This window comes from Pipistrellus hanaki (assembly GCF_964339955.1).
Source record: "Pipistrellus hanaki genome assembly, chromosome: 5".
Classification (NCBI taxonomy): Eukaryota; Metazoa; Chordata; class Mammalia; order Chiroptera; family Vespertilionidae; genus Pipistrellus; species Pipistrellus hanaki.
In genome coordinates, this window is record NC_140507.1 from 84,581,734 (window position 1) to 84,595,600 (window position 13,867).

At 38.2% G+C, this 13,867-nt stretch overlaps 1 protein-coding gene across 4 annotated transcripts in view; it reads left to right on the top strand.

Annotated features, from left to right (window-relative positions):
* Positions 1–13,867, top strand: part of PPP3CC (protein phosphatase 3 catalytic subunit gamma) — a 75,991-nt gene that overhangs the window by 22,555 nt on the left and 39,569 nt on the right. For all 4 annotated transcript variants that reach the window (XM_084884453.1, XM_084884451.1, XM_084884454.1 and 1 more), the window contains exons 2-4: positions 2,397–2,594; positions 3,483–3,607; positions 10,087–10,198. In XM_084884453.1, coding sequence (XP_084740579.1) covers positions 2,397–2,594; positions 3,483–3,607; positions 10,087–10,198 — 435 coding nt within the window. The remainder of the gene's footprint in view (positions 1–2,396; positions 2,595–3,482; positions 3,608–10,086; positions 10,199–13,867) is intronic.

Consider the following 13,867-nt stretch of genomic DNA (forward strand, 5'->3'; position numbering starts at 1 on the left):
TTTCCATTTTTTTGACATTCTCATTAAGGTCCTTGAAGGTCTCACAAAGCATCTTGGAGGTCTCATCAAGTTTCTCAAAGGTTTTTAGAAGATTCTTGAGTAATCTTATAAATGTGATTCTGAACTCTGTGTCATCCAGTAGTTTACTTTCCTCCATCTCTCCCATTTGTGACATGCTTCTGTGTCTCCTCATTTTGGTTGCCTCTCTGTGTTGATGGAGTAGCTTTGTGTGGTCAGTGACTTATAGGGGCCAGTAGCTCAGCTTCCCCAATCACCTGAGGTGGTCGCTCTTGATATATCCCTTTGTGGGCTGAGTGCAAAGTCTTGATGTAATTAAGCCTTGATTGCTGTTGGTACTCTGGGAGGAATTGACCTTCAGGCCAATTGACTGTGAGAACCTGCTGTGTCTATAAAGGAAGAACTGCTTTGGAGACACGCCTTGTTTCAGTGAGGCTTTGGTGCTCACTGAGATGAGTCCTGTCTCCTGAATGTGTCACTTATGGGTGTGAGGGGTTGAAACTGACCACTAGGAACACTGGCTTCTGGATCCCCAATGGGGTGCAGTTCAGCTACTGTCTGAGGCCACCCTGCAGAAGCTACTGCGAGAACCACAGTCCTTTCCTCCCTGCTTGGAGCTGTCTGCACCAGGTTGCAAATTTGCTAGGTTAAACTGCAATAGAGAAGGCCATTCATATGCAAAAGCTGCTGCTTGGAGCTTGGGTGTATTTGTAGATTGTGCAGGTCGGAGTCTCAGGGCAGAGTCTCAGGGTGTCACTAGGCTGGGGCGTGGCCAACAGCAATCGTCTCTGCCTCTCTGACTGCATCCCTGCGTATCCCCACGTCTCGCACCACAGCGCAGCAAACAATTATTCTTGTGTGCAGCTCCACAGGCTAGGCACCCTCACTTTCCGACCCGATGGCAGACAGTCTAGCTTCTCCCCAGAAACTGGATTTCAGAGAGATTGGGAGCTTGTCTCTCTTCCTGCTGAAGAAAGCAACGCCCCCCCCCCCCCCCCCCGCCAGCCCGTATCGCGTCCGCACCCCCTGTACCCCAGTTTTTCAGCACTTGTGCCCTGAATTCTCCTCTTTTCTTTCAGTCTAGTTCTCTAGAGCGTCCTTTCAGCCAGGTTTCCCTTGTTTTGGGGTGATAGATGTTTTGTTTCTTAGTTGTAGTTTTGAAATTGTTGTGTGTGGCAGCTGTGGTGTGCTTAGGTGTGTTTACCTACGCCACCATCTTCATTCCTCATATCTGTACTTTTTATGATTAGTATAGCAAGTTGTTCTCAGGAAGAGCTCCATTCTATTAGTAGTGTTCTTGTTACCATAAATATTTTAAGCAAGTACTTTTTAAACAATAAAGTATACATCTATGATTTCCCAAATCAGGAATTGAAGTAAAACTTCTGGAACAAACTTCTGGTTTCCTTAGGTCAGTTCTTTGGAAGAAATAAAAAATGCCCTTTTAGTGTTGCGATTTCCTTTCCTTTCCTCTTTTTTTTTTTTTTTTTTTTTTTTTTTTTTAACCACTGTTTTATTTGTAATATCTTTTTCATAGATAAAAGATATTCATACCATCTATTCCCTTATTTCACTTTTAGCTTATTTACTGAATCGAATTCAAGTCTTGAATGTTTATATGAAAAAATTATACTTTATATACACATTTATCTTAAATGACTGACTTTAATTATTATTGCTTTCAGAGAGAAATATCAGACTGTTGTTCCACTTATTTATGCATTCATTGGTTGCTTATTGTATGTACCCCGGCCGGGATCGAACCCATAACCTTCGTGTATCAGGACAATGCTCTATCCAACTGAGCCAGCGCTCCTTAAATGAATGACTTTAACTGTGGCCTTTTTAAAAAATTAGATACAATCATTTATAATATATGGTATTTTGGAATTTTTTTCCTATGTAGTTCTGGTGGTATTGATGTGAAATCATCTCTCTCTATAAAAGCCTAAGTGACCAGCTAACTGGCCAGTACCTATGACGTGCAATGACCACTAGGGGGTAGACGCTCCAACCGGTAGCTATGATTCACACTGACCACCAAGGGGCAGCCACTCAAAGCAGGAACTGCTGAGCTGTGGTGACTTGGCAGCTGTGGTTCTCAGGTGATGCACCCGGAACCAGAGAGGAGGCAGCACGATTTTGGGGTGCATCACCCGAGATCTACCCTCTCACAATCCCTGACCCCTCGGGATGTCAGAGTGCCGGTTTGGGCCCGATCCCCACAGGCCAGGCCAAGGGACCCCCACCGGTGCACGAGTATGTGCACCAGGCCTGTAGTGATGATATATTATGCTTAATTTGTTACATTAAAGAAATGTGTTCATGGTTTTGCCTTTACATTTAACTATTTTAAATTTCTTTTCCTCTTTCTCTAGCTGTTCCATTCCCTCCAACCCATAGGCTTACTTTGAAGGAAGTCTTTGTGAATGGGAAACCTAATGGTGAAGTCTTGAAAAACCATTTTGTGAAGGAAGGGCGAGTGGAAGAGGACGTAGCCTTAAAGATAATCAATGATGGGTCTGCCATCCTGAAAAATGAGAAGACTATGATAGAAGTAGAAGCTCCAATCACGGGTATGAGAAGAATTTGCATGGTTGTGCTTAGGTTTGAGCTAATTTAAGAAATGATCACAAATAACCAACTAAAATTTTTCTAGAAATTATGAGACCGTTTTAGAATTTTTTAGTATGTTTTCTTTTCACTGAAGAAATACAATTTAAAGTGTCTGTTATTTCCAGTAGGACTATTCAGTGTTGATAGATTGACTACAGTTTTAGAGCAGTCCAGTCCAAAGCAAAAGTGATTTGAAAGTTAAACTGTGATCCCTATTGGTGTAATGTCCTTTCTTTTCTTTTTTAAATATGTTTTATTGATTCCAGAGAGGAAGGGAGAGGAGTAAGAGATAGAAATATCAGTAATGATGCCAAAACCGGTTTGGCTCAGCGGTAGAGCGTCGGTCTGCGGACTGAAAGGTCCCGGGTTCGATTCCGGTCAAGGGCATGTACATTGTTTGCGGGCACATCCCCGGTAGGGGGTGTGCAAGAGGCAGCTGGTCAGTGTTTCTCTCTCATCGACGTTTCTAGCTCTCTATCTCTCTCCCTTCCTCTCTGTAAAAAAAATCAATAAAATATATTAAAAATAAATAAATATATATATAAAATAAATATATATATATATATATATATATATATATATACACACACACACACACACACATATATATATGATTCTCTCATTACTGATATATATATATCAGTAATGAGAGAATCATCAGTTGGCTGCCTCCTTCATGGCCTCACTGAGGAATGAGCCCAAAACCCAGGCATGTGCCCTGACTTGGAATCAAACCATGACCTCCTGGTTCATATATCTACACTCAACCACTGAGCCACGCCACCTGGGCACCTTCTCTTTTCTAAGTTTTTTATCTCACTCAATGTGTTTTGTTTTGTTTTTTCTAGTGTGTGGTGACATTCATGGACAATTCTTTGACCTGATGAAGTTGTTTGAAGTTGGAGGATCACCTAATAACACACGCTACCTCTTTCTGGGTGACTATGTGGACAGAGGCTATTTCAGTATAGAGGTAAAAATTAAACTGGATGTGTTGGAGTTCTCATATTGTGTGTGTTTTTTAATTTTGTTTTCCATTCTTTAGTAAAAAAAAAAAAATCAAATGAGAACATCGGCAGAATTTATAAACTTTGTTACTTTCTGCCATGAAAGTGAGAGAGAAATATTTTATATAAAAGTTCTTTTTCTTTTTTTTAGCTAGTAGAAAATCTAACAAATAGAAGGCTATATTAGCCCAGCTTTGTAAGTAAGTTAAATGATTACTTAACCTTTTCTCTTTGAAGATAGTGTATGGGCTGTATATAAATGACATAAATTGCTATTCACCTTACATGTGGCTTGAATTAACTGACCTTAATTACAAGATCATGAGTTGCTGGGCTACAGTTAAATCTTAGATTAGCTGCCAATGATAAATAAGCAGGTGCTTAGCTTATTAAAGGAATAATTTCTGATGCTATTACATATAGTAAGCACTTAATAAATGTTCATTGAAGGAAATTGATTAATTAATGAAATTAACTTAAAACCTTATCATATACTTTTATATGTTTTAAAAATTGAATGATGACAGGAAAAAGGTTACAATTAAAACAAACTAAGTTTTTCTGTATAAGAGAAAATTGTTTTAAAACCTAATGCAATGGCTTGAGTGCAATGGAACCACAACATATTCATGTTTAATGGCCATTTATTAAGCTGTACATACTTGGCAAATAAAATAAGTAATTTTGAAATAGTGTGGGTGATTGAATTTATAATGTTCTTGGAATAAGCATGAGATGAGGAAATTGAGTCTGCTTGCTATTCTTGTAGTATTTAGTTTTGCCTCTCCCTCAGACTGTGAGAATCTCACTGTACTAAGTATGTTTCTGGTGGTTAAAGATTTATTGTTCTTGCAGCATCACTTATAAATACAACTCAGCTACCTCGCCTGGTGCTCACCCATAGAAGCAGCAGTTGTTCTAAAACTGCCTGAAAAATAAATGACCAGAGAAACAGACCTTTCTCTTTAGTTAGATAGGCAGTCTAAACTCATGAATCCAAAAAGTTCATGTTATCTGCCAGTGCCTCATATTCATTTACTGTCATCTATGAAGACAAAGGTTAATGATAGATTCTAAGAAAATATGCACATTTTTCCTACTGCCCAATAAATTCTTAGTCTTTAAATAGGTACCTGGGATGGGAAGAGGTCATACTTGTAAACTATTTTATTGAACAGCTTTCCTATTCTTATTTCCTATTCACATTGTATAGACAGTGAGCCAAAAGTATGGATGTTTGAAAGTCACATTGAATATTTACTTCTTTGTGTGTTTGCTAGCATTAGGTGTTAGAGGCTGAAGAGAAGAATACAGAGCTTAAGTTTTAATTAGTCATTTAATGAAACAACTTTTTAAAATCCTTATCCAATGATATGTTGATTGATTTTAGAGAGAGAGAAAGAGAAAGAGAAGGAAACACCGGTGTGAGAGAAAAACATTAGTTGGTCCTATAGGTGCCCCGACCTGCAAACTTTTTAGCGTATGGGATGATGCTCCAACTAACTGAGCATCCGGCTGGGCTGAAACAACTTTTTAAAAATATAAATATTGTGCCAAATTATCTTCCAAATTAACTCACATACTTAAAAAAGTTTTAGGCTATCAGTGTATTCAAGAAAGCATATATAAAAATTCACAATGATTTTTATACAGTACTAGAGGCCCTGTGCACAAAATTCATGCACTTGGGGGCGGGGGTTCCTCAACCCAGCCTGTACCCTCTCACAGTAAAAAAGCCCCATGATCCATTGTCCCAAAGAGGTAGGCCCTGCTCACCTGGCTGGGGCTCTGCGATGGATTGCCCCTGCAGAGGCCCTGACCACCCACCACAGTATAGTTGCTGGGTAGCCTGGGCCTCTCTCTTTGGGGTGATCATGGAAACCTGCCGGCCCTAATTGATCGATCATCCGCCGGCTGGTGGCCTGGGCCTTCCTCTGCAGGGTGATCACGGGGTAATGGCTAGGCCCCCGACCAGTTGCATCACACCTGCCTTGGCTGGCCTGGCGCCAGTGGGTGTCATAGCTTGGCCATCCAGAAGGTCGTCTGGATGGTCATTCTGCTGTTTGGTCATTCAGTCGATTTGCATATTACACTTAAAAAATATATATATATATTATATTGATTTTTTACAGAGAGGAAGGGAGAGAGAGAGTTAGAAACATCGATCAGAGAGAAACATCAATCAGTTGCCTCCAGCACGCCTGCAACCAAGGTACATGCCCTTCTTTTTTTTTTTTTTCTTTTAATATATTTTATTAATTTTTTACAGAGAGAAAGGGAGAGGGAGGGACAGAGAGTTAGAAACATCAATGAAGGAGAAACATTGATCAGCTGTCTCCTGCACACTCCCTACTGGATATGTGCCAGCAACCAAGGTATATGCTCCTAACCAAAATCAAACCAGGGACCCTTCAGTTCGCAGGCCAATGCTCTATTCACTGAGCTAAACCGGTTAAGGCTGCATATTATACTTTTATTACTATAGATTATTATAGATAGTAGTATTTAGAATATTTTATTACATTTAAAAAAATATTTTAAGTATTTTTATTGCTTTTAGAGAAGAAGGAAAAGAGAGAGAGAGAGAAACATCAATGATGAGAATCATCGATTGGCTAACTCTGACACAGCCCCCACTGGGATCGAGCCCGCAACCTTGGCATGTGCCCTTGACCAGAATTGCACCTAGGACTCTGCAGTCTGAAGACCAACACTCTATCCACTGAGCCAAGCTGGCTAGGGCTTGTTACATATTGTTTTCCTCACTCATCAACAAATGTTTCTTGAATACCAACTTTATTTATTTACTTATTTATTTATGTTTTAATCTTTATTCTTGAGCATATCATAGATAACCCCCCCTTTTCCTCCTTGCTCCACACCACCTGGTTCCTGCCCTGCCCCAGGCCTTCACCACCCTATCTATTGTCTGTATTCATGGGCAGTGCATATATGCCTATAAGTTATTTGGTTAATCTTTTCGTGCACCCTCTTCCCTGTGTGATTTAAAAAAAAAAAAAAATGTTTTATTGATTTTTTACAGAGAGGAAGGAAGAGAGATAGAGAGTTAGAAAATCAATCAGCTGCCTCCTGCATGCCCCCTACTTGGGATGTGCTTGCAACCAAGGTACATGCCTTTTACTGGAATCAAACCTGGGACCCTTCAGTCTGTAGGCTGATGCTCTATCCACTGAGCCAAACCAGTTAGGGCCCCTGTGTGATTTTGAGTGTCAACTTTGTGGCAGGCTCTAAGGATAAAACAGTAAGATTCATACTGTCTGTGAGAGCTGTCAGTATAATAGAAAATATATACTTATGGATAAATCTTTCATTATAAAATAAAAATATGTATTTAATTATCAGCAGTATTTTTTTTAATATATTTTTGTTGATTTCAGAGAAGAAGAGAGAGGGAGAGAAATATCAATGATAAGAGAGAATCATTGATTGGCTGCCTTCTGTACACCCCCTATTGATGATGGAGCCCAAAACCTAGCCATGTGCCCTGACGGGGAATGGATTCATGACCTCCTGTTGCATGGGTCGACCTCAACCACTGAGCCCCTAGCTGAGCAGGGCAGCAGTATTCTTCATATTGGGACCTTATGTAATGTCTGACATACAGTAGACACTCAATTTTACCATTCCTCTATTGTTGGATAATTAGGTTTATAGCAGATCCTGCTTATTGCCTGCCTCTTTCTCTTTCCTTACTGTCAGAATTCCTATTTTGTTCAGATAAATGAAATGGAGGGTTCAGGGAGAACATTTGATTTCAGAAAGGGAAGGCCCTTATCCAAGTCCCAGGGAATGAATTTATGTTGGTTTGAACTAGTCCTAATAGTCCATTCCCTGTCATCAGTGGATTGGTCTAGGGATAAACATGGAATCTGGTTTTACGCCATAATATACACTGAGTGGCCAGATTATTATGATCTCTGAACGCATAGTAATATGGCCACTCAGTGTATATCCTATATAATAAAAGGCTAATGTGCAAACTGTCCCCTCGACCAGGGGTATGACCAGCAGGCAGGCCGGCCAACTACCTATGTTCCCTCCCCCTGGCCAAGCTGGCCAGACCCCACCCATGCACGAATTCATGCACCAGGTCTCTGATACACACACACACACACACACACACAAACACACTCTGAGTGGCCAGATTATTACATGTTCAGAGATCATAATAATATGGCCCCTCAGTGTATTAAATAAGGCGTCTTTACTCAGAAACACACATAAAACAGAGTTATTGATCAGTTGATGAAAATGTTGGGAGCAGAGGACCCTAATTCTGTGTTTTCCCTGGAAGCAGTATTGACCAATTTAATTTTTGCAGTAACTTTACAGAACATAGGCAAAAAGAATAAGAAGAATCACTGTACTTGAAAATGTGTAAAATGCCTGTAATAAGGTTATTCGTTGTTCATTTTTTATGAGAAAAGATTTAAAACAACTTGAATGTTCAGTAGGAAACGAGTTAAATAAATTGTAGTACATCCAGACAATGGAATGTACCAGACAATACAGAGAGGCTGTTTTTTAAAAATGGAAAAAGAGCCCTGGCCAGTTTGGCTCAGTGGATGGAGTATTGGCCTGTGGACTGAGGGAGTCCCAGGTTTGATTTCGGTCAAGGGCATATCTGGCTTGCAGGCTCAATCCCCAGTGAGGTCATGCAGGAGGCAGCTGATCAGTGATCAGTAATTCTCTATCATTGTTGATGTTTCTTTTTTCTTTTTGTTCATCATTGTCTATCTCTCCCTCTCCCTTCCTCTCTGAAATCAATAAAAATAAATTTTTAAAAAATGAAAAAAGAAAACAACCCTCTGTAAACTGGTATGGAATAATCACTAAAGTGAAAAAAGATAAATGCAGAGCTCTGCTTACCATCTGGTAATATTTTTAGAAGTTGGGGTGATGTGCGTATTCATGTGTGTGGGGTAGTTGAAGTTGTGTAGAGTGTCTGTGAAAGTGCACCCAGGGAAGCCAGGGGCATGGGCTGCTTCTCTCTTCCAGGGCAGCTGACAGGGAAATAGGGAGTAGAGAGGATTTTTTTGGAGTTGGTATTTTGTTATGATTCTAATTAATGTAATTTGATTAGAGAACAAGATGTGAATAATATGCATTCTTTGGAATTTATTGACTCCCTTTGTGATGGAGAACATGGTAGATTTTTATGGCTATCCCATATGTTATTAAAAAAATGCATTCTCTGTTTGTTGAACTGTTCTTTATAACTTTGATTCTTTTTGTCTGCTTAGACTATGAGTTACTTTTGGGTTTCTGTCAAAATCTCCAACTATAGTTATTGATTTATCTGTTTCTCACCATAGTCCTATCAATTGTTGCTTGTATTTTGGGGCCGTATGTGTGTATTTCATGGTTAGCATATACTATGAATCTTCATAATTCATGAGTTCTGTATTTGTAATATATACCTCCTTGCTAAAATTTACTTGTAATCCCAAAATCAATACATATAATACTTTTTGAAGTTCTAGGTCCTCTCAGCAGAAGGAGCTAGGAAATATACACACATATATTCATATTTTATTTATTTCATTACCTATCCATGTTATCTTAAAAAGCATAAATTCATATGATACCTCTGATTCCAATCCATCACAAAGTGGTTTGGAATCATCATTTTAGCCTTCCCTCTTTCCTGGCTCTCAATGTAGTCACTTATCTGCTCCATCCCAGTATACCCAAATAATGGGTACATAATAGCCAACTCATACTGTGAAAAACTAGAGTTACATTATTTGTGTGTATTTTTCTTTGTGTCTTTAGCCTTGTAGTATGCAATCAGCATGCTGTTTTCCAAAATTACTTTGGTTAGTTCCCTCCTCCTCTTTGTTGCTTTGTTATCCACTTATAATACAGTTAAGTTCATTTGTTACTGTTTATACTCCATTTTGGTTGATTCATTTACTTATTTTGGGAGGCATATGTAAATCATTACAGTACTGAGGTTCTGGAGTTTAAAGCTGTCCAAGGGGAACAAAAATTGAGAGATTTCTATGAAGGCTATATTCTATGCTCTGTCACATTCTAGGGCAGTGGTCAGCAAACTCATTAGTCAACAGAGCCAAATATCAACAGTACAATGATTGAAATTTCTTTTGAGAGCCAAATTTTTTAAACTTAAACTTCTTCTAATGCCACTTCTTCAAAATAGACTCGCCCAAGCCATCGTGTTTTGTGGAAGAGCCACACTCAAGGGGCCAAAGAGCCGCATGTAGCTCGTGAGCCACAGTTTGCCGACCACGGTTCTAGTGCAATGGCATATTATATTCACTAACTGAAGGTTTCATGTTTCAACTTGGTAATAGTAGTAAGATATGCCATTACAAGTCATTTGAATTTATGTAAGTTACTGGTATCTTTGTGTATTTTCATGGTCACAAATAAAAATTTTATGCTTGTATTTGTCTTGTAGTGTGTACTGTATTTATGGAGTTTAAAGATTAATCATCCCAAAACAGTATTTCTGCTTCGGGGAAATCATGAATGCAGGCATCTTACCGAATATTTCACCTTCAGACAGGAATGTAAGTATAATCGCTTCTCCAGAACTGTTGTAGTTATCCTTTATCTAGTCCTAAAATGAATCAAACATAAAAAAACTAATGGAGTTCAGGTGTTTCCTATTTTGTTTTGTTTTCTGGTAAAACCCAAAATTCCACCTTTTAACACATTTGTTTTGAAAATAACTTTTGGATTTATTTCTATTTTAAAATATATATATTTTATTTATTTTTTTACAGAGAGGAAGAGAGAGGGATAGTTAGAAACATCGATGAGAGAGAATCATTGATCAGCTGCCTCCTACACACCCCCTATTGGGGATGTGCCCGCAACCAAGGTACATGCCCTTGACCGGAATCGAACCTGGGACCTTTCAGTCCATAGGCTGACGCTCTATCCACTGAGCCAAACCAATTTCGGCTTATTTCTATTTTTATAAAATATTACATTTGAGCCGAAACTGATTTGGCTCAGTGGATAGAGTGTCGGCCTACAGACTGAAAGGTCCCAGGTTGGATTCCTGTTAAGGGCATGTACCTTGGTTGCAGCACATCCCCAGTCAGAGGTGTGCAAGAGGCAGATGATTGATGTTTCTCTCTCATCGATGTTTCTAACTCTCTATCTCTCTCTTCCTCTCTGTAAAAACTCAATAAAATATATTTTTAAAAATATTACATTTGGTATATTTGGAAAACAGAAAAGTCTAAAAAAGATAAAAATTATCCACAGTCATACCCATGAAAGATAATCACCACTCTCTCAATATTTGGGATGTAATTTTATATTCTTTTCTATATACATAAAAACCTATCAAGAAATAGTCGAAAATATTTTAAAAATAAAATTTGGCTCATATAGACTGCTTAATAAACTTCTCTTTTCACTTTATGTAATAGTATTTTTCCATATTATCAAATATTTTAATGTGACTTTAAAATGTTATTTTATTGTTTTTAAAGTATTTCATTTTATGAATGTATTATCATGTATCCTTGTTTCCCTGAAAATAAGACATCCTCCAAAAATAAGACCTAGTGCATGGAAAGATAAGACATCCCCTGAAATAAGACCTAGCGCAACTTTGGGAGAAAAAATTAATATAAGACACTGTCTTATTTTCAGGGAAACAGGGTATTTAGCCAATTTAATCTCATCATTTTACTCTCATACCCTGCTTATTTTCCATCTACCAACAGCTGAAATTTTTATGTATTTTATATATAAATTTTATGTTTTTTAACATATTTACTTGTTTATTGTCTTTATCTCTCACCAGAATTTAAGCTTCATGATGGTAGTGACATGCTGTGTTCACTGTTGTTTTCTGAGAAACAATAATAACTCATAGAAGATGCTTACTAAATATTGGTTGAATTAATTTGTTGAATAGAATGATCATTTAGGACAAACTCTCAGAAGAGAATTACTAAGTCAGATACCATGAACATTTTTATTTTATTTATTTATTTATATTTTATTTTATGTTTGCTATTGATTGCTAATCCTCACCCGGGAATATTTTTCCATTGATTTTTAGGGAGAGGGAAAGAGAGGAACATTGATGTGAGAGAAACACATTGATTGGCTGCCTCCTGCACGAGCTCTGACTAGGGCCGAGGCCTGGGAGGAGCCTACATCAAGGTATATGCCTTTGACCAGAATTGAACCCAGGACCTTTGGTCTGCAGGCTGATTCTCTATCCACTGAGCAAAACTGGCTACGGCTTTATTTTTATATTTTAAATCCTCACCCAGTAATATGTTTGTTTCTTTTTTTTTTTTTTTTAATATATTTTATTGATTTTTTACATAGAGGAAGGGAGATAGAGAGCTAGAAACGTCGATGAGAGAGAAACATCGACCAGCTGCCTCTTGCACACCCCCTACTGGGGATGTGCCTGCAACCAATGTACATGCCCTTGACCGGAATCGAACCCGGGACCCTTCAGTCCGCAGACCGACGCTCTACCACTGAGCCAAATCGGCTTTGACTGTTTGTTTCTTTTTATTTTAGAGAGAGAGAGAGGGAAGAGAGAGAGAGAGAGAGAGAGAGAGAGAGAGAGAGAGAGAGAGAGAGAGAGGGAGGTACATCAATGTGAGAAAGAAACATCAATGGTTGCTTCCTGCATCAACTGGGGATGGAACTCACAACTTTTTTGGTGCACAGTACAACATTCCAACTAACTGAGAGTCACCTGGCCAGGGCAGAGGGCATGAGCATTTTATACAGTGAAACAAAAATATTTAAATTTTAAAAAACAAAATAATATTATACCTTTTTTATTTTTTTATTTCTTTTATTTTTTTATTAAATTATTATCTGTGTACATATTTTACATTGCCTCCCCCCATACATACCCACCCACCCCAGAGTTTCATGTCCATTGGTTGTACTTATATGCATGTATACAAGTCCTTCGGCTGATCTCTTATCTCCCCCAGATCTCCCTCCCCTCCCCGCTGTAATTTGACAGTCTGCTTGTTGCTTTACTGTCTCTATATCTGTCTTTTGGTTCATCAGTTTATAATGTTCTTTATTATTCATAAATGAGTGAGGTCATGTGGTGTTTCTCTGTCATTGACTGGCTTATTTCACTCAGCATGATGTTCTCCAATTCCATCCAGGTTGCTGCAAATGATGAGAATTCCTTCTTTTTTATGGCAGCATAGTATTCTATTGTGTAGATATACCATAGTTTTTTTGATCCAATCATCTGCTGATGGGCACCTAGGCTGTTTCTAAATCCTAACTATTGTAGATTGTGCTGCTATGAACATAGGGGTGCATATATCCTTTCTGATTGGTGTTTCTAGTTTCTTGGGATATAATCCTAGGAGTGGGATTACTGGGTCAAATAGGAGTTCCATTTTCAGTTTTTTGAGGAAACTATACTGTTCTCCACAGTGGCTGCACCAGTCTGCATTCCCACCAGCAGTGCACAAGGGTTCCTTTTTCTCCACAACCTCGCCAACACTTGTCGTTTGTTGATTTGTTGATGTTGGCCATTCTGACAGGTGTGAGATGGTACCACATTGTTGTTTTGATTTGCATCTCTCATACCTTTTTTATTTCTAAAATATTAGAATGTTTTCTATAAAAACAAGGAAGGTAAATTAAATCTCTTGGGTCCTGTCTGGCTCTAAAATCTACCTCTCCCTAAATATTCCTGAACATATAATATTACTTTGGTGTTCGTATAATTGATAATTTGATTATAGATTTCACTTTGTGTCCTGTTCATATTTTTCTTCAGATTACTGTTTGGGGGGAACATGTTATAAAATATTTAAAGCTTTATTCCCAGAAGAATATTTAACACTGAAAAGACTTTTAAATTTGTTCTCTGAGACAAGAGTTTATTCACCTTTCCACCCCCCATAAAAATATCTTTGCTTACAAATGAATTACATTTTGGTAGTGTCCCATATGTTCATCTTAACTTTGGTTGCCAAAAACTTCCTATTTTGGAGTAACTGTAGTTGTAATGGCAGTTCTTCCTCTTAGTAGAACCAAAAAGGAAAGATAGATATAAGAAATGTTAGAGTACGGACACTTAAAAAAAAAATCCCTCTGACAGAAAAGTCAGCTACAGATGGGTGAGACACAGTACAGATCACTCCATCCTTTTGGATTTATTGGAATAAAGTTTATTCAATAAACACTATAAATCAGTAGATAATCAGAGTTAAAAA